Source organism: Microcaecilia unicolor, unplaced genomic scaffold (assembly GCF_901765095.1).
Source record: "Microcaecilia unicolor unplaced genomic scaffold, aMicUni1.1, whole genome shotgun sequence".
NCBI classification, from domain to species: Eukaryota; Metazoa; Chordata; class Amphibia; order Gymnophiona; family Siphonopidae; genus Microcaecilia; species Microcaecilia unicolor.
Genome location: NW_021963339.1, coordinates 35,537 through 63,132, shown reverse-complemented (window position 1 = coordinate 63,132; position 27,596 = coordinate 35,537). Strand labels below are relative to the sequence as shown.

At 42.0% G+C, this 27,596-nt stretch overlaps 1 protein-coding gene across 1 annotated transcript in view; it reads right to left on the bottom strand.

Moving 5' to 3' along the window:
• Positions 1–342: 342 nt before the first annotated feature.
• Positions 343–27,596, bottom strand: part of LOC115459210 (tyrosine-protein kinase transmembrane receptor ROR2-like) — a gene marked incomplete at its 5' end in the record, with an annotated part of 47,147 nt that continues 19,893 nt past the window's right edge. The window contains 3 exons of the mRNA XM_030189075.1: positions 343–2,022; positions 11,285–11,490; positions 20,327–20,572. Coding sequence (XP_030044935.1) covers positions 586–2,022; positions 11,285–11,490; positions 20,327–20,572 — 1,889 coding nt within the window. The remainder of the gene's footprint in view (positions 2,023–11,284; positions 11,491–20,326; positions 20,573–27,596) is intronic.

Below are 27,596 nucleotides of genomic sequence, written 5' to 3'. Positions count from 1 at the left end.
TTCCATATAGTCTATTATAAAGATGAATTTTTAATGTGAAACAGCACTCTAAGTGCTGACCAGATAAATACCATCATTCCAAGCTGTCCACCAGTCAGGGTAAACACATTCAGAGCAACGTAGTGAGGTTAGATTCCTATACACTCCCCCTTCCCCTCAGCCAGTGACTTAAGTATCATCTGTAAAAATTACAATCACAGACCATGAGACGGCATGATGTGTGCAATGCTACTTTGCAATTTGTTGCATGGCAACAGTATATGATATTAAAGTAGCCTACTTCAAAATTGTCATTCCATTAACAGCAGCAAAAAAAAAAAAAAAAAAAAAATTAAATCCAGCTATTTGAGATCCAAACATATGCAACAAGTATCCGGTTACAATTTTCAACAATTCTGGTGTATTAGTATAGGCTGTATTTGGTTATTTGTGGCTAAACTCTAGCTCAAACAGCTTAATTCCCTCGCCTGAGTTTACATTCTCAAAACTGTGGGAGATCTTGGATTCATCTGCCATTGAAGTTTTGTGGAATTCTGCCTCATTGCCCCCCTCCCCCAAACAAAAAAGGGAAAAAAAAAGTCCAGCTCAAGCTTCTAACTGAATCCCCGCTTCATCCACACGATGAGGTATGTCATCACCTAGCAATTCTGTTTCCGGTACAGTGCCCCTCTCTTCCTCCTGGAGAGTGTTCTGGGATACATCTTCTGCTGTGAGACGTGTATCCTCCATGCCCTCAGCTAGCAGAGCAGCTCTGTCTGCCACAGATGTATTGGAGGGCGCTGTCGTCACATAGCCTGTGCTGGTGGAACCGCTCCCACTGTGGTGGGATCCTGGTTTGGGGATCATCTGTGGGGGCATTTGCTGTGGCGCCATTTGCATAGGGATTTGCACAGGATAGAAGTTGGGCAGGTAGGCTCCATAGGCAGGCATTGGTTGGTAGCCATTGACAGGAATGTAGAGCTGAGGTGGTGGGACCATGGGCCTGATCTGTCCTTTCATTTGTATAAACTGTGGCTGAGGGAAAGGTTGGGCTTTCTGCTTTGGTCCAACATATCTAGTATTACTGACATTGCTAACTGGGCTTGTGCTGAGAGAACTTGTCTGTGTGGTGTTGCTCGCTCCAGAGGTTGGAGCTGAGCTGTTATAGTTAGAAATGTTTTCCCAGGTTCTTAGTCTAGAGTGGAGATCTTTAAATCTTGGTCTTCTTGCAGGGAATTCATTCCAGCATTCCAACATCAAGGCATATATCCACGCAGGGCACTCATCAGGACATGGTAGAACCTGACGATTCCTTATCATCTCAATGACATCCTGGTTTGAATAACCACAGTAAGGCTGCAGGCCATAGCCAAAGGTTTCCCAGACCACTACTCCGTATGACCAGATATCAGAATCAATAGAAAATTTACCATACATGATTGCCTCAGGAGACATCCAGCGAATGGGAAGAAGATTATTCCCCAGCAGCTTATAGTAATCAGCAGAATACACTTCTCTGAAAAGTCCAAGATCAGATATTTTCATATTGAGTTTATCAAACACCAGAACATTTCTGGTTGCTAAATCCTTGTGGACAACATGATGACTTGACAGGAACTCCATTCCCGCTGCTATCTGTGTCACGATGTGAAGGAAATCTGCCGGTTCTAGAGTAGACTTTACAGTTTTGTCATCATCTGTGCTGCCAACATCGGAATGCGGTGACCTCATGACTAAAAACTCATGAAGGTCGCTGTGTGCAGAATAGCCAAAAATCATACACATAGGCTGCTCTTTTGTCACAACCCCCAGCAGGGAGACAATATTTGGGTGCTGTAAGCGGAACCTCATCATTGCTTCATGTTTGAATTCTTCTCTAAGAGCCACCTCTACCTTGTCTTTCAGAGTCTTGATAGCGGCAGCCTGAGTTTGTTCTCCTGGAGCAGTGCCAAACAGATGTCCCTTGAAGACTTTCCCAAACCGGTCTTCGCCTAACTCTTCCATAAACCTCACCGTAGACAAGTTGATCTCTCGAAGCTTAGTCTGTAACGACAGAAGAAAAAAAAAATATATGAAAGAGCAAATATAATCATTCCAGCTTTGTGTCCACAATTTGTTACAGCCTTTATTCACATTTTTGAAGCACTATTTTCTTTCATGCTGCTCCCAATCAAGTGAGAATTGCAATACTGAATATACAGATTCAATTTTACCTGGTTTCTGTTTCCAATTTTCTGGAAAACCAAAAGGACCAGTCTTCACAGATTAGTAAACAACAGGGGCAGAATGAGAGTGGTCTGGGCTCCCCACCTGGCCACTGCCCGATGCCCCCTACCGCCACAGCTGACGCCCCCACCATTCCAGTTCTTTTCTACCTGCTGCGCTGCTGATACTGCCCCGCCCGCAGATGCAAATTTCAAAAACTAACATATTTCAATCACTATACTATAGTTTAACAAATACACACAAAACAAAAAAAATGGAAAATATGATACCAATTTATTGGATCAAATATATTTTCCAGTTAGCTTTCAAAGGCCAAAACCTCTTTCCTCAGGTCAGGACAGTATACTGCTATTAAGGTATTCTGTTCTGACATGAGAAAGGAGGATTGGGTCTCCAAACATTAGCAAAAATGTATTAAAATTAGTCCAATAAAGATATCATCTTATTTCCATTTTCTTTATTAACACAGCTACCACACTACTTTATACTAAACTAAAAATAAAATTCATTTTTCCTACCTTTGTTGTCTGCCCATTTACTTTATTCTAATTGTGTTGGTCCCAGTCTCTTGTTTCTTTTTTCCTCAATCTCTTAACTCTCGCCAGCGTCCATCCCTCTCTATCCCGCCCCCCTTTCCATCCAGCATCTGCTCCCTCCCTCTCTTGCCCCTTTCCATCCAGCATCTGCCTCCTCTCTTCCCCCTTTCCATCTAACGTCTGCCCCCTCTCACCCCCTTTCCATCCAGCATCTGACCCTTCTCTCTCCTCACTTCCATCCAGAGTCTCTCCTCTTTTTCTCCCTCCTCCATCCAGTATCTGGCCCTCTCTCTTCACTTCCATCCACTCAGGCCACAGTCTCTCCCCAGTTCCATCCAACATCTGCATCCTCTCTCCCCCTTCCATCCCCTTCATCCAGTGTCTGTCCCTCCTCTCCCCATTTCCATCTGACATATGTCCCTTCTTTCTCCCTCATCCAGTGTCTGTCCCTCCTCTCCCTCTTTCCATCCAGCATCTGTCCCATCTCTTCTCCCTTCCATCCGGCATCTGTTCCCCCTCCCCATTCCATCCATCGCCTGTCCTTCCCCATCACCCAGTCACCCTGTAACTGGGGTCCTCTTTATTCATGCTCAATTTATGTGTCCCCACTATCACCCCACCTAATCCCCATATCCCCACTCTTCCACCCTACCCTCAATCACACCCTCTCCCTTCCATCCAGCGTTACAGTCCTTTTTTCAGCCCCACCCAACACCCAAACCTTCTCTCTCCCCACCCCCCCACGGACACCCCCAGTACCACTGGCACACCAGGACCAGGCTATCCCCACTCCCACCCAATAACCCCCTGCCGTGGCCACCACTGCTGCTGCCCTGCCGCTGTTTCAGCAGTGGTGGCAAAAATAGAAAAAAAAGATTGCGGGGCTGCACCGTTGTTCCCTTCTTGCTCGCAGCTGACTGGCTCTGCCTCGGAACAGGAAATTGTTAGAGGAAGGCGAGACCGGCAGCCGCAAACAGGAGGAACAGTGCGGCTCCGCTTCGCGATCTTTATTTCTGTTTTTGCCGCCACTGCTATAACAGCAGCAATGGTGGCCATGGCAGGAAGGTAGTGTGTGGGAATGGGGAGAACGGCGGGCATCCGGGCAGAGCCTGTGGGCCCTCGGGCACTGCCCGGTTGCCCAAACGGTCAGTCCGCCCCTGGTAAACAACCAGGATAAGCAGTGACAACTCAGAAAGGAAATGAAAACAAGTCCAATGTGGTAAAAAAGGCTTTATTAGGATGACACAATGTTGCAATAGGCAGTAAGTTGACCTGACATGGCTGCGCTTCAGCACAATATGCCTGCATCTGGGGTATATATTAGGTGCCAATGTATGTATGCAACAGCAATATGACTCAATTATTGTAATAGCTCATGTTTATCTTGTTTATCTTGTCGTTATGCCCATATCAGCCCTCTCCTAAAATCACTTCACTGGCTCCCTATCCGTTTCTGTATACAATTCATCTCCTCTTGTTGACCTATAAGTGCATTCACTCTGCAGCCCCTCACTACCTCTCCACCCTCATCTCTCGCTACACTCCTTCTGTAACCCTCCGTTCACTGGGCAAATCTCTCCTGATAGCACCCTTCTCCTTCATCGCTAACTCCAGACTCCGCTCCTTCTATCTCGCCGCACCTTATGCCTGGAATAGGCTTCCTGAGCCATTACGTCTAGCTCCATCCCTGGCTGCCTTCAAATCTGGGCTAAAGGCCTACCTGTTTGATGCTGCTTTCGACTCCTGACTTGTAACTTTTATCTTATCCTTATGTGTCCTTCTGTCTGTCCTTCCCTTATCCTTTTTGGTTCTGTTTGTCCTGATTTAGATTGTTAGCTCATTTGTACAGCACTGCGTAATCTAGTAGCGCTATAGAAATGTTTAGTAGTAGTAGTAGTTTTGAGCAGGGACTGTCTTTCTTCTTCATGTTCAATTGTAAAGCGCTGCGTATGACTGGTAGCGCTATAGAAGTGATTTATAGTAGCAGTAGTTTAGTTCGGTCAGGAGCTCCTCACTCTTCAATCTCACAGCCTATTGTGCCAAAACACGCCCATGTCGGTCAACTTATTGCAAACTGTGTGTCATCCTAATAAAGCCTTTTTTTAACATATTGGACTTCAGAGTTTTCATTCCTTCCCTCGGTCGTCACCACCTGTCCTGATTGTTTCTAATTTTCTGTCATCTGTCATTTTCTATACATTCTTGGTCTATTTTATTTTATCATTATTTTTTATTTGGTTAGAATTTTCTATTGGCATAATTCTACAAGACTGGTAAAAAAAAAAAAAAAAAAAGCATAGGGGTTGTTATTCAGGCAGGGATGCTCCACGTTTTGTTGACTGTTGCCGCCATTATGCCCGGAAATTCAATGCTAGGCCATGTCTAGGCTTTGGCATTGAATTTCCAGGTTTCTAGAGCTAGCTATCAGATAGCCAGTTAAGTGCAATATTTGGCACTAAAACAGCTATGCACAACCATATAAAGGGTCCCTTTTATTAAGCTGCTATAAAAAGTGGTCTTAGCTCCCACGCATTAAAGCTATTTTTACCGCATGGGTAAAATGGTTGATTTTCCTATTTTTACCATTAATGACATAAGCATCGGCACACTGGGACAGACCAAAAGCCCATCTAGCCCAGCACCCTGTCTCCGACAGTGGCCAATCCAGGTCACAATCACCCGACAAGTTCCACAGAGTAAAGCATTTTGTACTGCTTGTCCCAGGAATAGTTGATTTTTCCCTATGTCCATTTAATAACATTCTATTGCCTTTTCCTTCAGGAAGCCATCCAAACCTTTCTTAAACTCTGCTAAGCTAACCACATTCTCCGGCAACAAATTCCAGAGTCGAATTACGCGCTGAGTAAAGAAAGATTTTCTCTTATTTGTTTTAAACTTACTGCACTCCAGCTTCATCACATGCCCCCTTGTCCTAGTATTTTTGGAAAGCGTAAACAGACGCTCCATATCTATCTTTTCCACTCCACTCATTATTTTATATACCTCTATTATATCACCCCTCAGCCACCTTTTCTCCAAGCTGAAGAGCTCCAGCTGCTTTAGCCTTTCCTCATAGGAAAGTCGTCCCATCCCCTTACAATAATTTACCCATTAATGAATGAGCACTTAACTACACTTATTCGGTAGGCGGTAAGGGCTCACGCATGGCAATGTAGCTTCGTCAACTAATTAGCACAGGACGTGCCTACTCTCTACCCCCGACCCACCCCCAGTGCTAAATAATATTGTTTTTTAGCATATGGGAAGCACACACATTCAAAAATTACCACAGGACGCCTCAGTGTGCCCCACGGTAAGTACTTTGTTTTTGCTGAGGTAAGCACGCGTTAGTTCTTACCGCGGCTTAGTAAAAGGGCCCCAAAGATAGGACTTATTTTTATGTTGTCCTATTTATGCAGTTCCTTAGCCAGTTAAGTGCTGAATATTAATATTTAACTGGCCAAGTGCTGACTCTGCCCCAAAATGGCCGGTTTTCATTTAGACGTTAACCCCCAGATTCTATATAGCATGCCTAGAATTCCGCACTGAAATCTAGGCGGATTCTATAACAATGCACATAACTTAATTGTCTTTAACAACCTAATCAGCACTTAACAAGCAATAATTAGAATTTGCGCACAGAAATCCCTAAGCATATTCTGTAAAGCACTGTGCCTAAATTTTAATGCAAACAGGCAAAAAGGGTGGGGAAATGGGGCACTGCTTATAGAATATGTCCCACTGTGCGTAAATCTACATGCCAAGATTTACGCCATGTTTTCATCGGTGTAAATGGATGTGCGTAGTTTTAGGCATTGTGATATCAACTAGGCATATTCTATATACCGCGCTTAAATCTAGGCATCACTTATAGAATACACAGGCGGAAATGTTTACCACGTGGATTTTTCAGGCGCCATATATAGAATCTGGCCCTAAACAGACATTTTCAGCGGCAATAACTGAGTGCTGCTGAAAATGAGAAGTTAGCTCCAAACAAGCGATTTAACCAGGCAGGAGCCGTTTCTGACCAGTTAAATCATTTTGAATATCGATTCGATAATATTCACATTTTTCCCAGTGTATTTCTATTAGGTTGCATTTAGAATAATTAATAACAAACAAATTTAGAAACTCTGTACAATACCCTAAACAACAATAATATAGCTGAGGCATGGCCTAGTGCTAGCACTCTATACTAGCCACTGGGGAACTCGTGTAATGCTTTTCCTTAGGTTCTGATCCTCTGGTCAGACACAGCCAGGGCAGGATTAAGGCAAAGGCAAACTACAGTGAAACCTCGGTTTTCGTCGATAATCCGTCCGAAAACAATCAGTGAAATCCGAAACCGGCGAAAACAGAGGCAATTTACGAGGACGCCCCAAATCAGGAGGACGTCCATCTTCCGATACAAATTTATAGTCGAAAAAAATCAACGAAATCCGAAACCGACAAAAACCGACGTCAACGAAAACCGAGGTTTCACTGTAGGTACATGCCTAGGGCCCAAATGTTTAGGAGGGCTCCTCTCAATAATGCTAATTCTGAAGGCAGTTTTTTTTGCCCTGGTAAGTTAACTCCTGGCACTAACAAGTGTGTGTGGGTGAGTGGGTTGGGGAAAGACGGCAGAGGACCAGAGCCACCGTTCCCCACAGATGTCTGTCTCTTCTCATCCCCTGTAAATTGCCCTCCAGTTTGCTGAGAAAAACTGGCAGTGGTAGAAGCAACAGGTAAGAAGAAGCACTCGATAACTCAGTCGTCAGAACCACATTGGTCCCTGTTTTGGGGAGTTTATAACATATTTATGTGGGCTCCATATGCTTGACTGACTAAAGCCCATCAAAGCCACAATTTTTTATAGTACCTGGCAGGCTGGGGAAGGGACATGAGGGTTCAAACAATCCCCTCAGTACTAGCTGTCGGCTGCAACTGCCAATGAAGGGCACAGGGTCCGCCTTGGTTTACATCCTGTTCTGTCTTCCCACTCCTCTGTCATGTTAGTATTTTATAAGTTACATAAGTAATCAGTGTGTAAATTTAGGCACCACTGTTACAGAACAGTGGTTCTCAACCTGTGTGTCAGTACACACTGGTGTGTCGCCAAAACTTTGAGAGACAGCACATTTGTGTTTTTGTTTTTTTTTTTTAACAACCTTGTGTGTGGCAGATTAGGAAGAGCTATCTAGGAAGTCAGGTACTTAATCATCGTTGCTAGTTCCTACATCTATCAGCCCATCCCTCTCCTCCACCCCAGCATCATACAGACTCTGGCGTCTATTTCCCTTGTATCATTGTTAGCGACGAAGAAATGATATAGAGAGTGTTTTCTTTGTTTAACTGCAAAATGTAATGTTCAGTGTGTCTCGCATGTGAACATTTTGAGGTGTGTTACAACCGAAAAAAGGTTGAGAACCACTGTTATAGAACAAGAGGGATAATGGGCATTTTTTTCAGATACTTTTACAGCCCTGCAAGTTTAAAATTCGATGTTACTCCTAGCTCATATGCAAATGGGTTCCATTTTCACTGCTAGTTTCCAGAAGACAATTGTATACAAGGATACAGATATTAAGACTGATTAGTACACACCATGTTTTTTCATCTTTCCAATGCATCTGGTTCTCTGGGGATCCAACCACAATCTTGTGAATGTACAAAGCCATTTGTTAAATGAAATATGTAATGCATATTTCTGGAAATTCAGTACTTAGCCCTGGTGACATCATGAGGCCTGACTGCCGGTGGAGGAGTAGCCTAGTGGTTAGTGCAGTGGACTTTGATCCTGGGGAACTGAGTTTGATTCCCACTGCAGCTCCTTGTGACTCTGGGCAAGTCACTTAACCCTCCATTGCTCCTGGTACAAAATAAGTACCTGAATATATGTAAACCGCTTTGAATGTAGTTGCAAAAACCTGAGCTAGGCGGTATATCAAGTCCCATTTCCCTTTCCCTTCTTGCTCTCAATTTGCTATATTTCATCTCACCTTCCTACTAGCGTCTCAATCTGATGGTAGAATTGTTTCTTTAGTAGGGCCAGGTACATTGCCTGGGATGTGCACACATTTCCAAATGGCTATTCAGATTTCAAACATATGACCAGGGCTGTTTTAAACACATTGACCTAACTCTAGAAGATGAGGGACCTTTAGATAACAAGACACATTTGCCTGATGTTACTCAAGTGGGTCTAGAAGGAAGCAAAGAATATCTCAACCAGACCCTTAAGCAAGTTTGCACTGCGGCCCAATAATGTAGTTGGAAGATTGAGAACAACATCCCCATAGGCGCCCGGTATAAGAGGCTTGGGGAGGCTAAGCCTCCCCAGCCAGCAGGAAAGAGTTAGGCGTCGGGCGAGCAAGCGAGTGGCGCCGTGAATCTCCCCTTTCCCTCCCCTTGTTTACTATTGGCCCCGCGTCATCTTTAATTTACCTGCGTTCCAGCGTTGGCCCGCCGTGTCATTTCAAAGCCTGCCCTGCTGCCTGTCTCTATTCTTCCCTCCCTTCGCGATGTGCTCGTTCGGCAGAGTCCCGCCCTCGAGGAAATGATGTCAGAAGGCGGGACTCTGCCGAACGAATCACATCGCGAAGGGAGGGAAGAATAGAGACAGGCAGCAGGGCGGGCTTTGAAATGACGCGGCGGGCCGACGCTGGAACGCAGGTAAATTAAAAATGGCGCGGGCCAGATAGTTAACAAGGGGAGGGAAAGGGGAGAGGAGAATCGCGCTGGCGCTGCCGGGTATGGATGGAGGGGGGGCAGGGGACAGAAGGGAATTCGCTGGATATGCATGGAGGGCAGGGGAGAGGAGGGTTTGCTGGAATGGGTGGATAGAGGGGATGGCAGAGGAGAGAGGAGGGTTGCTGGAATGGGTGGATAGAGGGGATGGCAGAGGAGAGAGGAGGGTTGCTGGAATGGGTGGATAGAGGGGATGGCAGGGGAGAGAGGAGGGTTGCTGGAATGGGTGGATAGAGGGGATGGCAGGGGAGAGAGGAGGGTTGCTGGAATGGGTGGATAGGGGATGGCAGGGGAGAGAGGAGGGTTGCTGGACATGGGTGGAGGGGAGGTCACGGGAGAGGAGATTTGCTGGACATGGGTGGGTGGCTAGAGGGGAGAGGAGGGTTGCTGGACATGGGTGGATGGAGGGGATGGCAGGGGAGAGAGGAGGGTTGCTGGACATGGGTGGAGGGGAGGTCAGGGGAGAGGAGATTTGCTGGACATGGGTGGGTGGCTAGAGGGGAGAAGAGGGTTGCTGGACATGGATGGTGAGACGGGAAGACAGGAAGGAGATGCACATGAATGAAGGGGAGAAATTCTGGACATGCATGGAGGAGAGGGAAGACAGAGGAAGGAGATGAGATGAGGGAAAAGGGAGAAAACCTGCACATCGATGGAGAAAATAGGCAGAAGCTGGATCCACTGGACAGTCAAGTCTGCAGAGGACCCAGCTTTTACTTACGGATGTAAGGCAAGAAATGAAGAAGAAAGGCAGAAAGTAAAGAAATAAATGGAAAGGAAGCCCTGGAACCAGAGTTAAGAGGACAGATAGCAGCAGAATCGGATACTTGGCCAGCATGATCAGAAAAACAAAGTCACCAGACAACAAAGGTAGAAAAGATTATTTTATTTTCATTATAGTGTTTGGAATATGTCCACTTTGAGAATCAGGTGCTCAACATTAAAAGTTTATATTTATTTACTTATTTATGGCATTTTATCCCACATTAAACATGAATTAGGGTGTTTTGTGGCTCTACATGAGAATCGTGATATTATGATCTCTTGTTTCATATTGTTGGGGGTCTGCATTTTCCGTATGGGTGGTATATTGGTGTATTAGGTTCTGCCCAGTGTAATATTTATGGTACAGTAAGGTTCTGAGTGTGTTTTTGCACAAAGTTGTGCATAGTGTTTTGCAGTTGAGCGATTGTGGTTACTATATGCTTTGAGCAACCACTTTATTCTTTGACATATGATACATAGCTAATATCTAAATTTAATAAAAGGTATTAATTGTGACTTTTATTTTTATTTATTTATTTTTTCTGTGTGTTATCAGACAATTATGGATTTAAGCTCCACCCCTGGCCCCACCCCCTTTAGCCTCCCCAAACAGTTGGGCCACCGACCGCCTATGAACATCCCCTTGCAGCTTTTAGGACAGGGAAGGGTCTACCCATGACCTAGTTTTGAAGCCGCACTATCAGTTGGTGGCTGTAAAATATCAGAGGGCAGGACACTTGTCTCTTGCCATAACTTTCGTAGGCATTGCACCCTCCTAATCTTTCTTTCAGGTATGCAGTATTTGCTTGATGTACTAGACTTATAGACTGCCTCCCCAATCTGAAATAGTACACAGCAGTTAGAATACAGAATCCGAGCAGAACAATAATTAAAGCATGCATCTTAGATTTATGTACCGAGTCAAATCTGAGTTCAAGGGATGTTACAACACAACAGCTCACTATGTAAGGGCGATGTACTATATAACAATGATGCAATGACCATTCTTGTGTATACTACCTTTTATGTAAGTGTGCAAGAAGTACCTGTGGTTTGTGCTGGTTCATAAGTGGCATTTCCATGTCCTGGCTTGGAGATGCCATCAGCTGCCGACGCTGGGGGGTGGAAGCAGATGTCTTCTGTTTATTCCGGCACATACAGACCAAGAAGAAAAGGCAGGCTATAACCAAGGGGATCGCAATGCTTGGCACCAGGATGTACAGGATCTCCATTTTGGTTTTATCACGGGTATCTGTCACAGAATTAAATGAGATGACGTATTTCTCAAAACAACATATTTAACAACAAAATGCTTGTTAAGTAGGAAAAAAACACAGCTTTCATTTTTTTCTGCAGATGCACCAGGTGACAGCAGATGCTCAGTGCAAACTGTTTTGTAAGGTCTTGATGATTATATGTAATGCAATGAGGTCATCATGTGAAGGCTAAGAAAGCAAATAGAATGTTAGATATTGTTATGAAAGGAATGGATAACAAAAATGAGGATGCTATAATTATTATAATTATTAACATTTGTATAGCGCTACCAGATGCATGCAGTGCTGAACACCTGATACAGAGTGCGACCGAACCTCGAATATTGTGTGCAATTCTGGTCACCACATCTCAAAAAAGATATAGTGGAATTAGAAAAGGTACAGAGAAGGGCGATGAAAATGATAAAGGGGATGGGACAACTTCCCTATGAGGAAAGGCTAAAGCGGCTAGGGCTCTTCAGCTTGGAGAAAAGACGGCTGAGAGGAGAGGAACAGGTAGACGTGAATTGCTTGTTTACTCTTTCCAAAAATACTAGGCCTAGGGGGCACGCAATGAAGCTACAAAGTAGTAAATTTAAAACGAATTAGAGAAAATATTTCTTCACTCAATGTGTAATTAAACTCTGGAATTCGTTGCCAGAGAATGTAGTAAAAGCAGTTAGCTTAGTGGGTTTTAAAAAAGGTTTGGATAACTTTCTAAAAGAAAAGTCAGTAAGTCATTATTAAAATGGACTTGGGGAAAATCCACTGCTTATTTCTAGGATAATCAAAAAATGATCTGTATGGCAATGTTCCACCTTTATATTCCGTGACATGCACAATCTGTAGTTTGTGGATTGCAATGCTATTGTTTGTTAAGGGGACATCTCATCCAGTAACAAAGGCAATTACCATCACATGAATGATGAGCCTGCAGCTGTGACAATTTTATAATCATAGACAGCCCCCGACCACCTATAGTGCAACAAACTATCACTCAAAAAATATCCAATTAGTGCTCTATAAACCATAAATACCTATAATTGTCTCTTTTTATCATGTCTTTACTGCTGTTGCACCATTGCGTCTATAGCACAATGTCTTAACTGTAGCACACTTGCTTTTGTCAGTATCAAAAAAACCATGAAGCCGCCATAAACTTCACAGTATTAGACCCAGTTCATACTGTATCGTGCCCTGTAACAAACTATTATGGCTTGCTGAATCACTTATTTCTAGGATAAGCAGCATAAAATGTGTTGTACTGTTTTGGGATCTTGCCAGGTACTTGTAACCTGGATTGGCCACTGCTGGAAACAGGATGCTGGGCTTGATGGACCTTTGGTCTGTCCCAGTATGACAATACTTATGTACTTATATGTCATGCTAATAGAATTTTATATCCTACAAAATCCCTGAAACAGGTTCAGAGTGGTTTACAAACATTAATAAAAGTATCAATATTAAATATCAACTAATTTAAAATAGCAAAGTCTTCAATTTATTTCTAAACTATAAAAAGACTTTGATGAATATTTAAGGGTAACATTCCATTGCTTAACCACATAGTAAGAAAAAGATCCTTCATGAACTTTCTTATAATGTATTCCTTTAACAATTGGAAAAGACAGCAGTAAATGTTCGTTATTACGAGATCCTAACGTCTTCATTGAAGGAAAATTATCCAGAACATCACCAATTAAAGATTTAAAAATTAAACAGCAAATTTTAAATGTAACTCATGAATCAACCTTTAGCCAATTTAAAAGCAGAGGGGACACATGGACAAATTTAATTTATGATAAAATCAATTTTGCTGCTATATTTTGAATCAAGCATAACTTTCTCAGTAATTTAGAAGACAGTCCTTTATATAATGTATTACTATAATCCAACAGTGATAAAATCACTGCCTGGATCACCACTCTGAAATGTTCCCAATAAAAATTTGATTGTGTAAGTCGTAAATTTCAGTCTGAAAAAAAGTCTTTTTAACTACCAAATTCACCTGAAGTTCAAAAGTCATAGATGAATCCAATAATTTACATATGGCTCCAAAAGGATGTGTGACCATGGGAGGGTCATGGGCAGATTGAAGCATTCCTGTAATTTATACGCACTGTTAAACAATAAGGGGGATCCGCGCCTAATTTAGGCAAGAGGCAGGGTTTAGTTGGTGTAAAGCTAGGCGCACTTCCTGGAGGTAAGCGCTATTCTATAAATGGAGCCTAACTATAGAGTAGCATTTAGCATATTTTTTAGTTGGTGCCATTTACAGAATTCAGTCCTACAACTGTAAACAATTGTGTAAAAACTTTTTAAAAATCATCCTCTGAACACATTGAGGCATTTATTTTACCCAACATTCTGTGTGTGAAAAATGAGGAAAGAAAGGAGGGCAGTGTTGACAGGGTTAATCAGGCCATAAGTGAGTATACACCAATATTGGCAAGTTATAGTAAAAGCCGCATACAAAATGTTCAGCCACTCCCTGTTGATTCCTGTAATGTCAGACTTCACTTGATGCCTCTCTCTTTACTGTATAATATGGCAATGCCTCCATCTGCAGGACGTGAAAAGCTCATCTGACAAGTACAGGTCAAACAACTCTGCATTCTGCAAGGAATAGGGCTCAGTCTGAATGTACTATACTCCCACCCACTGAGCAACGCACCAAACCGTGCACTGGTGGCATCACTCCTCCGTTACTGAATGTTCTTTCTTGAAATACAGCATTTCATGATTGTCAAGCAATACTTGTTCACTTCTTTTGCATCCAATGTCTTAAAAGAGAACCTCACAGATTATGGGTCTGTGATAAAGGGAACCAATGTACATGGACGTACGGTACGGCACTAAAACCCGAGCACACAATCAAATTCAAATCATTTCCCATTTTCTAAATCTAAGTATTAGAAGATCGATATTCAAAGTGAAGGAGAAACTCATGCCTGTTAAAATCATACTGGTCAGCCCCAGGAGCAGATATCCGGAAGCTTAACTGGTGTAGCCACAGTGCTGAGCCAGAACTAATGGCAAAGACAAACAAAATCTATTAATCCACATTCTAGTAGATACACATTATAACCCTTCTAGATATTACTACTAATCATTTCTATAGCGCTGCCAGATGTACACAGCTCTGCATATATTATATGCAGGCACTTTCTCTGTCCCTAGAGGGCTCACAATCTAAGTTTCGGTACCTGGAGCAATGGAGGGTTAAGTGACTTGACCAAAGTCACAAGGAGCTGCAGTGGGAATTGAACCTAGGTTGCCAGGATCAAGGCCCACTGCACTAACCATTAGGCCACTCCTTCACTCCAATATGAATATTGTTTAATCTAGTGAACCGTGAGATGTTCGCTGATTGTGCAACTGACAGATCTGAGTATAAGTGGTACTCTACTAAGGTGGTTCAAATCTTTCCTAAATGGTCAAAACTTTCAGGTAATTTCAAATGCAAAACTTTCAATTTCTTCTGTGCGGACATGCAGTGTGCCCTAGGGTGTGAAGGGGTGTATAAAAAATTATCTTTGGTCCTACTTATGGAGCGTGCATGTATAGAATATTTGTTTGTAATCTTGCTGTGTCTATATATGGTAAAAACCAGGAACATCTTTGTGTTGATATAAATAAATACTTTCTTTAGTTCAGAACCTGGGCTTGATTGACCTTATTTTGTGTCCAAAGCCATAGCATAAGGCCAGAACCCTGGCCGCTCACACATACCTCTATACAGGGCTCAAGCTTAGCCCCAATATTGCGTAATCTTTTTCCATCTCAGCTGGCCACCATCATCCAACATTTTGGAGCCAGTATTTTATCTACACAGATGATATACAACGTTAGCTATTTCTGATTCCTTCTCTATTCTTAATCTTGGGGGTTTAAATGCCTTCCTTAGGGCCTCTTTTACCAAGCTGTGGCATATTTTTGACATGTGCCGAGGCCCCCCTTTTAAAGGTAGGTCTTTTTTCTTTTTTTTTTTTTAAAGAAATGGCCATGCGGGGGGAGAGTCCATACCGCCACCGATTGAGGTGGCGGTAAGGCTTCTTACGGTAACCGGGCAACGCGTGGCACTGTCCGATTAATACCAGGTACACCCCGGCGCTACAAAAAAAAAAATATTTTTGTAGCACCAGATTTATTTATTTTTGTTATATTTGTACCCCGCGCTTTCCCAATCATGGCAGGCTCAATGCAGCTATGACAGTGCACTGGGGGTGGGAACTACCACCAGGCTTGCTGCGGTAGCTCAGCGGTACTTCCTTTTTAGCGAGTGGTAAGTCCATGTTGGGCTTACCGCTGCTTTGTAAAAGGGACCATAAATGCAGTAGTTAAATTGTTTTCATCTCAAAGATTAAAGATTTATCCCCCCCAAATGTGAAAACATCTGTATTACTAGAGAGAAATCCACCCATCTATTCTGATTTCCATTTTACCAATGGAAGTAGTGACCCACACTTGGTTTACTTGTGACCTTGATACTCACGTGACCTTTGATCCTCAGATTTTGACAGTCCAGAATTGTTTCTTTATGCTAAGGAAAATTATCTCACTTTGATCATTCTTGCAAGGAAAGGAACTGCATCTCTTTATTCACATCTCGTCCTGATTCGTCTAGACTACTGTAGCATCCTGTTTGTGAGGTTGAAGACTTCATCGTTAAAATGTGTACAATTCATTCAGAATACTGCTTAGCAGCTGCCACAAGTACAATCATGTCACTTCTTTACTGTTCGATTATCACTGGCTTCTTGTGTTGTTTAGATTAAAGAATAAGATATTGATTCTTGTTCATCGAACATTAAATTCTGATCTTCTACAGTATCTCTCCGATCTTATTCAATAAGTTCCTGTACTGTTTTCAGATCCTCCCAACTGAATCCGTTCACTGTTCCCCCAGCTACTAGAAAAAGTTGAAATAACTTGCCGCTCAGATTTTGTTTCCAGGCTCCATTTTTATGGAATTTCATGTCCCGTGATCTTAGGGTGAATAGGTCACCATTTTGGGTTTAAAAAAGGCCTTAAGAACTGGTTCTTCTCATTGGCTTTTAAAGGAGTAGAAGGTTCTGGCTCTATTCCCAGAGTTGAGGCTTCTATTGAGGTTCCTTAGTTTTGAACTTTTGGGCTTTGGGCCCTGCAGTTATCAGCAGATTGTGAAGAGACTGTTTCAGACTACAATTAATTTTGCCTGTCTGTATTTTATGAGTGTGTGGATCTCTGTAGTTTCTGACATATACTTGGCATTTTTTTTAATGCATAGTGTACACACACCACTTTATTGTGTTTTCAAAAAAAAACAGTTCAGGAAACAAATTGAAGTGGAGGGGCAGCCTAGTAGTTAAAAAACACTGGGCTGAAAACCAGAGGAGTCAGGGCTCAAGTCCTACTGATGTTCCTTATGACGTCTGACAATTAAATGAATCCTCTATTAAAAGCCTTCTAGGGAAAGAGAAATATATATTGTACTTACAAGTTGCTTTAAACTACTACTGTAAAAGCATGAGCAATAAAAAGAAACAAAAAAACACCAACAACAACAAAAAAACAAGCCTTGAGCAAAACAAATCTCGAGCCTTTAATCATTCAGGGCTTGATGAACAAAACTTTCCAAGGTAGCAATGTGCAATCTGGACTGGTTTCAGCTAGTTTAACGAGTCCGGTATTCAACGAAAAATGCACAAAGGGGCTCTGCATGTCTTTTACTGTTCACGGTAGCAGACAACGGGAATCACATGCATATATATTCAAATGAGCTGATCAGTATTTAAATGTGCATTCCTAGTGATGCACAGCTGTTTAGGTGCGTTGCACAAAATGCAGACCCTACCCTTTCCAACTGATTTTTTTAATGGGAGGTCAGGAGCTGTCATAGCATGACGGCTATCCCTTTCCTTCTGCTTTTTCCTCCTCTTGTTGTACCCCCTGAGGTTGCTTCATCTTTTGTACTTTTGAAAATTCCTCTTATCGTGAAAGTTTTGTCAGGGTGGCACCAGTTTAAAAGAGTTTGCCAAAATCCCCAATGTAATTGCTAAAAAGGGATTATGCATCGTTTAAAGCCAAGGGTCTGCCAAATGTCTCATGCCAAGCACTAGAAGCTAACGAGGCTTCTGAAGCAAGCTAATCACAGCTGGCTGTGCCCAGACCCCCCAAGGGATCCCCCTCATTTGCATTTCAGTATCAGGGGATCCTTGCTTCCCTGCTTGGAGCTAAAATTCTGCAGGCTCGCTAAAAGCCATCCCTAGTAGAAACAGCAAAGGCTGCAACACATTCTTATAAGAGACCAGCGATCTGTGCCCACATCACCACATGGGGCTGCTGATGGCAGCTCCCCTGAGTCCACGCCTTCCTTCTGTTCTGTTTGCACCCAAAAACCCACCCTCCTCCACCTGAGCTTGAGGAAAGGGCTGGAACTGGGCCGGCACATAAGGACAGGCTAGGAGCTAGTCATTCACAAAAACGGAGAGAAAGGCAGCTGGCAACTGTTAAATTTGACATTGCAGCAGTATTGGAGGGGAGAAGAGCCATGAAGCAGTAGCAGAGGGATGACATGTCATAGGTCTTTGAGCCAGATCGCAAAAAGGTACTTGCAGGGCGGTTGTCTCAAGGTAGGGACGGGTGGGGAGCTGTGGCGGCCTAGAATAAAACAATCTGCCAGACAGCGTTTCACTTTCATACATGCAGCTTGGATTCCAGACTATCTTTTCGGGCTCAGATATCACAAGTTGTACAGCGTTCTTTCTATAAGCTCCATTTGATTAAGTCCATTCAGTCCTTGATATATCCATCTGCTTTGAATATACTGGTGTACTCTTTAGTAATTAGCCACTTAGATTACTGTAATTTTTTATATATAGGTCTCTGAGTTAAAGACCAAAGACTTTAAATAATCCAGGATACAGCTATTAAAATTATCAATGGCCTAAAAAAATTTGATCATATCACTCCATCTTACAAATGCTCATTGGTTATCCATTATGCACCATATTGCCTACAAAATGTTACTACTAGCACATAAGACCTGATTCTACGACAATTCCCTGTACTTAGCACGTTATTTAGTTCCTTATTTCCCACCTTGGGGCCCTCAGATCTGAATTACTTCAACATCAAATGTGCCTACCTATAGGGAAATTCATCATGAATGTAGACATGCTATTTTCTCAGTTCAAGCTCCAGAGCTTTGGAATTCATCACCCACTTATTTGTGTCTGTAAATACATTTAAGTCTGATCTTAAAACATTTCTCTTCCGAGTTTTTAAGCATTTCATGATCAAGTTTCTTCTATTTTATTTTACACCTTTAAGGGAGGCCAGATTCTGTGAGTTTGGAAGCATGTGTAGTAAACCTTACGTTTTTACCTCTCCTCTCTCTTTCCCATTAACAAACTGGAGTTCTTCACCTATCCCTAATGTATGTTGTCCCGTCTGATAGTTTAGCCCAGATATGATTTTAGACTGTACGCCACCTAGATGGTGTTCCCTGTTCGTCAGGATAGTAAATTATAATAAAACTTGAAAATCGTGAAACATTGTGGAGGCATTCTGGGCATAAGCATAGTAGCCACACTTACCAATTGACTGCTATACGCATGACCTGGCACTTGGCACTTTCCCTACCGGGCTGCTTGTTAAGAGTCAGTGCAGCTCATTTGCATGTGATTTCTTTTGCGAATCGCTCGTTATTTCAACCTCGGTAACGTTTACCGAGGTGGAAATAGCAAGCGGTTCTTTCCGGGGACTTTTGTGCATCGGCCCCTCAGTGCATGCTAGAGGAACAAGAAACCAAAAATGCGCCTATTTTATAAGGTCTAAATAATTCAACGTCCCCCAGCCCCCCAAAAATAGGTGAAAAAAATACACAAAAACCAAAGCCAACACTTAGTGTTAGAATACAAACACTATATAAATTGTTATGTTTTTTTAAAGGATGGAGGACCACACAGCAGCTTTCCACTTTTAAGGTGTAGTTACCATACACTAGAAAGCCATCTGTGTCATCATCCGTCCTTGTATCCTATTTATAAATATATTAAAAAGTCCATCAATATTGTATATATCTTTATCTTTAAACATATCAGCCTAGGAAAAATGCAAAAGCTTATTTCAAGATAAAAAAAACATAAGGGCAACATAGACGCCTATGCACCCGAACAAAACACTAGGTACAGCTCTAGCAGGGCACGAATGCACATCCGAAACGTGTAAATGTGTGCATGTTTTCTATATGTATACCTGCATATTTTATAACGTACTCTCGTGAACCACAATCCTGTCTCAACTCTGCCCAAAGTACAGCCTCAGAAATGACTATGGGGCCCCCTTTTATTAAGCTGCGTGTGCGCCTACGTGCGCCCAATGCGTGCCAATTCAGAACTACTGCCCGGCTACTGCGTGGCCCAGGTGGTAATTCATTTTTTACGTGCGTCCAGTACATGCACCGGAAAATATATTTTATTTTCTGGCGCGTGGCGCTAACCGGGCGGTAACCGACATTGTATGCACACTGACGATTACCGCCCGGTTGACGTGTGAGACCTTACCGCTAAGTGAATGGGTGGCATTAAGGTCTCAGGCCCAAAATGAACGCGTGCCAATTTTCATTTTGCCGCACGTCCATTTTCGACCCCCCAAAAAAGGCCTTTTTTGCAGGTGCGCTGAAAAATCGACCTGCGCGCGTCCAATACACGTGTGTACACTAGCGCAGACCACTTTTCGGCACACCTTAGTAAAAGGACTTAAATGTAAATTTTGGAGTTTCGCGTTTCTATCATTTCCATTTTAAAAGTTCATAAAAATGAAAGTAAAAGAAAAAACAATACATACTGCAGGCAGGGACTTCACACAGCTCCATGCGCACATTTCTGTTCTGTGTGAAGCACCACGGGCCTTCTAACTGCCCTCCGGGGTTTCGACAGTAAGCATGCCCGCCTCCTATTTCCGGAAACTCAGCGCTCGTCAGATGGTGGCTGTGAGGAAACTGGCTGCTCCATGGCTGACACTGATGACCTGACTTGGTGCTGCTGACGGTTCCTCTATAGTCCGTTCCAGACCCATTGTAACACTGATGATCTGCAGAGAGGCATGGGAAAAAAAAGAAAAAAAAGAAAGTGAAAGCGGAGGGAAGAGAATATCTTCTCATGAAACAAGTCTACCTCTGTTAAGAATGATCCCTAAAATTTGCTGAGCTCAACTTTTAAAAGCGGTTGTTAAATGAGAAACCTCAAACCTATAGGACCTACAATGAACATTGTCCAGTCAGCACTATAAAATCATGGCAGTGTGTCCCAGTTTTCCATATAACGAGAGGATCAGATACACCTTCTCCATTACAGGAAGGATGGTATGTTTACGGGATGGTTTCTGTGTTCATAATGTTTATTGAATTTACAATTTGTTTTGTACGTGCAATTTGTACAAACTTAAGTCATCGCAGAGGATACCACTGCCATCATCATATAGCACAGCTTCTACAATGATACAACCCCAACAAAGTTGCAAATGCAGCACCTGGGAATAGAGCTGTATTGAATAGCATATTTTACTATTTGGCCAAATACGAACAATGAAAAATATTATTCAGCCAAATATGAATACCGAACACAAATAATGGGCACTGAGCTTTAACATAAATAAAAGAAACAACGCAAAATCAGACATCAAGAGTTTATTTCAGTAGGATTCAGCACCGCAGAGCCCCAGATTATTTGCATTTGAATTTAAATCGCCATTTGGCAAAATACGAATAATGTATTTGGGGCCGAACTGAATTGTACATAAATATTGATTCAACCTTACCTGGGAATCATCATTTTTATTAAAAAAAAAAAACAAACAAAAAAACTTATACCCGATCTAACACTAAGGGGTCCTTTTAATAAGGCAAGCTAAAAATGGCCTGCGCTAGTGTAGGCGAATGTTTTGGACACGCGCTGGTCCATTTTTCAGCGTGCCTGTAAAAAAGGCCTGGGGGGGGGGCGAAAATGTACGTGCAGCAAAATAAAAATTGGCGCGCATCCATTTTGGGTCTGAGACCTTACTGCCACCCACTGACTTAGTGGTAAGGTCTCACATGTTAAGTAGGCAGTAATCGTCAGAACACGTACACTGCCAATTACCGCCTGGTTAGCGCCACATGTTAGAAAATTAACAAATATTTTCTGACACGTGTAAAAAATGGAATTACCACCCGGGCCATGCAATAGCCTGGCGGTAGTTCCAAATTGACGTGTGTGGGACGCACATAGACACCTATGTGGCTTAGTAAAAGAGCCCCTTGGGGCTTTATTCTATAAAGGTTATGCTCCTAAATTTACGCTCCTAAATTATGAGTATAAATTTAGAAGCATAAATTATGCTCCTGAGGAAGGAGTTTTATCCAAAATGGAGCTCTGTAGAACCCAGTGTTTGCATTACATCACGGTTATGCAGAAAAGTGACTATTTTTCTATGTATGAGAGAAGCTGCTTTTGAATATTTTATTCTGCTGGAAATTGAGGGTTGGGACATGGTTCAATATATAATCTGTAGATAAGAGTGATTTTCACTTATACAAGGTTCAAGGTTATTTTATTTGATAGGCCGCTTAAGGACAACCATTAAAGCGGCGTACAGAAACATTAAAAATTATACAGCTAAAACCAATCAAGAGAAAGAACACCAACCAAATATAAGAAAGGGCAGAAAAAAAAGAGTAAACATTAAAAAAGAAAAAAAAGAGGACAGAAACCTGCTGTGTCTCTGAAGCCCCAGACCCCGAGATACCATATACTTGGTGAATATAACTGAACACAGTACACGGTTTGAGGTTCACTTGAGAATGTGTTTGGGTGCTCAAATGATAGCCGATTTTGGGCTCATTCATTTAAATTTATAAGCCCTATAGCAACTAGGGCTGTAGTACTAATTTCTTCAAAAGTATTAATTTCTGCAAAAAGAGAAGTACATGCTGTAAAATCCACCATGCACCATGATGGCGCCCCAGTATTCTATAAAATTGCACGCAAATTTTCAGAATGCCACGGACCCACCTATGCCCCTCCCATGACACGCCCTCTTTTGGGTTGCACACTATGCATGGCATTTGGGCATGCAGTTTTGTAGAACAGCACAAAGCAAAATGTGCATGGAAATCAAAATTGGTGCCAATACCAATAATTGATTGCTAGCACACTGATTTTTAGTGCCCGATTATTGCCATTAATTGGCTCATTACCCATAAGAACATAAGCGTTGCCAAACTGGGACAGATCGAAGGTCTATCAAGCCCAGTATCCTGTTTCCAACAGTGAACAATTCAGCTCACAAGTACCTGGCAAGATCCCAAAACAGTACAACAGATTTTGTGCTGCTTATCCTAGAAATATACAAATACAAAATCAATGGCTGTGTTTTGTTCCCAAGAGGGCTCTGTATGAATACACAACAATAGTAGGACAAAACTTGTATGTGGCAATATATATCTTATAGGCTGTAGAGGTTATCTCATAGCATTTTTAGCGACTGTGTATATCAGCGTATCATATGCCTCACACGTCTGCAATTGTAATCATAGACTACCTCCAGCCAGCCAGTAGTTTCGTGTTATATTTAGACTTTTAATTGAAACGTACTGCTGTCTCAAAAACTTAACATTATTGCACACATAAAAAGCAAATAATGCACCAATTCGACTTAACTTAAGGGCTCCAGACTTTATGTGTTGTCTTCGGTAGTGAAAGTTCAACAGTTTGCATCCCAAATTTGTGGAGCCCTTATCGGCAACTCCGTTGTTGTGGTAAGCCCGACAGGACCCTGTTTCGCGGTCTCAAGCTTTGTCAAGGGCAAAAACCTAGCAACAGTGTCTTCTATCTGAATCGCCAGTGTTTTTAATTTTTTTAATTTTTAACCAGTTTGGCGATTCAGATAGAAGACACTGTTGCTAGGTTTTTGCCCTTGACAAAGCTTGAGACCGCGAAACAGGGTCCTGTCGGGCTTACCACAACAACGGAGTTGCCGATAAGGGCTCCACAAATTTGGGATGCAAACTGTTGAACTTTCACTACCGAAGACAACACATAAAGTCTGGAGCCCTTAAGTTAAGTCGAATTGGTGCATTATTTGCTTTTTATGTGTGCAATAATGTTAAGTTTTTGAGACAGCAGTACGTTTCAATTAAAAGTCTAAATATAACACGAAACTACTGGCTGGCTGGAGGTAGTCTATGATTACAATTGCAGACGTGTGAGGCATATGATACGCTGATATACACAGTCGCTAAAAATGCTATGAGATAACCTCTACAGCCTATAAGATATATATTGCCACATACAAGTTTTGTCCTACTATTGTTGTGTATCCTAGAAATAAGCAGTGGATTTTCCCAAGTCCATCTTAATAATGGCTTATGGACTCTTTTAGGAAGTTATCCAAACTTTTTTAAACCATGCTAAGCTAACTTTTACCATATTCTCTGGCAATGAATTCCAGAGTTCAATTACACGTTGAGTGAAGAAATATTTTCTCCGGTTTGTTTTAAATTTACTATTTTGTGGCTTCATTGCAAGCCCCCTAGACCTAGTATTTTTACAAAGAGTAAACAAGCGATTCACATCTACCCATTCCACTCCTCTCATTAAATTTATAGACCTCATCATATCTCTCCTCAAGTCATCTCTTCTCCAAGCTGAAGAGCCATAGCCGCTTTAGCCTTTCCTCATAGGGAAACCATCCTGTCCCTTTTATCATTTTAGTCGCCCTTCTCTGTCCCATCACCTTTATTATTTTTGTCGTCCTTCTCTGTACCTTTTCTAATTCCACTATATCTTTTTTGAGATGCAGTGACCAGAATTACATGCAGTATTCAAGGTGCAGTTGCACCATGGAGCAATACGAAGGCACTATAACATTCTCAGTATTCCAATCCTTTCCTAATAATTCCTAACATTCTAATTGCTTTCTTAGCTGCTGCTGCACAGTGAGCAGAGGGCTTCAACATATCATCAACGATGACACCCAGGTCCTTTTCCTGGGCTGTGACACCTAATGTGGAATCTTACATCACACAGCTATAGTTTGGGTTTCTCTTTCTCACATGCATCACTTTGCACTTGCTCACATTAAATATCATCTGCTATTTGGATGCCCAGTCTCCCAGTCTTGTAAGGTCCTCTTGCAATTTTTCACAATCCTCTTGCGATTTAACAATTTTGAATAACTTTGTATCATCAGCAAATTTAATTACCTCACTAGATATTCCCATCTCTAGATCATTTATAAATATATTAAAAAGCAGTGGTCCCAGCACAGACCCCTGCGGACCCCCCCTCTCTCTCCACTATCTACCCTTCTCTATTGGGAATACTGACCATTTAACCCTAATCTCTGCTTTCTATGTTTTAACCAGTTTTTAATCCACAATAGGACATTACTTCCTATCCCATGACTTTCTAATTTCCTCAGGAGTCTTTCATGAGGTACACTGAGAAATGTCTTTTGAAAATGCTGATACACCTTTAGATTGGTGAGGCAAAATTTCCCTTGACTAAATCTCATTAATCTATGCCTATGTAAACTCTCTGTAATTTTGTTCTTTATAATAGTCTCTACCATTTTGCCTGGCACAGACATGAGGCTCACTGGTCTATAATTTCCTGGATCACCTCTGGAACCCTTTTAAAAAATTGGTGTTACATTGGCCACCTTCCAGTCTTCCGGTACCGGGCTTGATTTTAACGATAAATTACATATTGCTAATAGCTCTGCAAGTTTATTTTTCAATTCTATTGGTAGTCTGGGATGTATACTATCCAATTAAGTGCACATGCATGTCAGGATCATGCACAAATTTTGGCACACACATTTAGGTGATCTTTATGGAATCTGGGGGATTGTACAAAAGTAGATGCAAGCACTTTTTATACACTTATAGTGCTACACAATTTCATAAATGCTATTTTGCATGTATAATCACACCTTAATCTGCTAATATTCACCAAGGCGACACAGAAAATTCTTTATAGAATTAGCCCCTATATAGTGCATGCTTGAACTAATTGGGGACTTAAAAGGAACATATTTCCAGGTCATTTGAAGGGAACGGTTAATGTTAGTGCCAGGAATATTTACTCTATTTTGTGGTTCACAATCGCTCTTAAATTAGATTATGCTAATTTAAATACAACAGATCTACTATTCAGCCTACAGTGGTCAGCAGTTTTTAAGCCACTCACAACTGTGGACTAAACTAAGCCTGGATGCTCAATGCCAGCTATGTCCAGGCACTGGCATTGAATATCCAAGTCAGGGTGGAAGTTAACTGGGCACCAGACAATATTCAGACTGGTATCTGGTGAGGTCAATGAATAAAGTTAAGACAGCCTTTTTGCTGTCTTAACTTATAAGTACATAAGTACATAAGTAGTGCCATACTGGGAAAGACCAAGGTCCATCTAGCCCAGCATCCTGTCACCGACAGTGGCCAATCCAGGTCAAGGGCACCTGGCACGCTCCCCAAACGTAAAAACATTCCAGACAAGTTATACCTAAAAATGCGGAATTTTTCCAAGTCCATTTAATAGCGGTCTATGGACTTGTCCTTTAGGAATCTATCTAACCCCTTTTTAAACTCCGTCAAGCTAACCGCCCGTACCACGTTCTCCAGTAACGAATTCCAGAGTCTAATTACACGTTGGGTGAAGAAAAATTTTCTCCGATTCGTTTTAAATTTACCACACTGTAGCTTCAACTCATGCCCTCTAGTCCTATTATTTTTGGATAGCGTGAACAGTCGCTTCACATCCACCCGATCCATTCCACTCATTATTTTATACACTTTTATCATATCTCCCCTCAGCCGTCTCTTCTCCAAGCTGAAAAGCCCTAGCCTTCTCAGCCTCTCTTCATAGGAAAGTCGTCCCATCCCCACTATCATTTTCGTCGCCCTTCGCTGTACCTTTTCCAATTCTACTATATCTTTTTTGAGATACGGAGACCAGTACTGAACACAATACTCCAGGTGCGGTCGCACCATGGAGCGATACTTTACATGCTTACTTAACTGGTCAGCAGACTAAATACTGCCACCAACCGGTTAAGTGCTGGCTCCACCCAAGCTCTGCCTATGCCCCTCCCCTGCAATAACTGGATAGTACTGCTGTTGGAATGTAATTGTATTTTACATGCATTGCCTGTCACCTATTATTTCTCTGTGATTACTCTGTGACCTCTGATGTGAATTACTTAGAGAGGTCACATAGCTATGCAACTTCCTGTGGGGGTTAGACACAGCAGATGCAGCAGATGCAGCACATGGAGCACATGGAGCTCATGATCTCTCCTAACCTGAGAGGATCTATGGTGGTGTGAGCATCCATTACCATCTAAGCACATGGAAGGAGCTGATAATACAAATGTATAGTAATATGTATATATAAGCCTGTCTGATTATAATCTAACTACAAACTGTGAGTAAACAGATGTTTTGTTACTTCAACTTTAAAGTGACTCAGCAGTGAATTATTCAGGGGTGAATGAGAGAGAGATGAAGAAAGAAATTAACATTTCTAAAGCTGAAGCTGTGTGTACTAAAATCTGCTAATTATTTACTACAAATAATCCAACAAAAGGGTTATGGGCCCAGGGCTCAGGAATTGAAAAAGAAGAGAAATATTACCAGGCAGAAAAAAAGGCCACATTTTTCTCTTAAGTTTTAAAGGAAAGATTCAGTCTGTCTCTCTCTCCCCCCACACAGCAGACAGAAGGCTAAGAAAATGGCTGAGGGAAGAAATTCACCATTGTTCTATTCTCTCAAGGTGCCTAAATTAACTGAGTTTAATTATCGGCAGTGGGAACTAAGATTCATATGTCTCCTTCGAGCAAAAGGATTAAATATATGCTTAGACCAAGACAGAACAGCTGAAAATATGGCTGAATGGGACAATGCAAACTATTATGTGAAGTGCATGCTTTTGGAAGCTCTCTCAGAGAAACAAGCCATATTAGTGGAGGGAAAAGATACACCAAAGGACATTTTATATAAACTGAGAACTATGTATGCAACTACATATGCAAAGCAGCAACCAATTTGGTTGGCAGAGTTGAATGAAACCAAATTAAG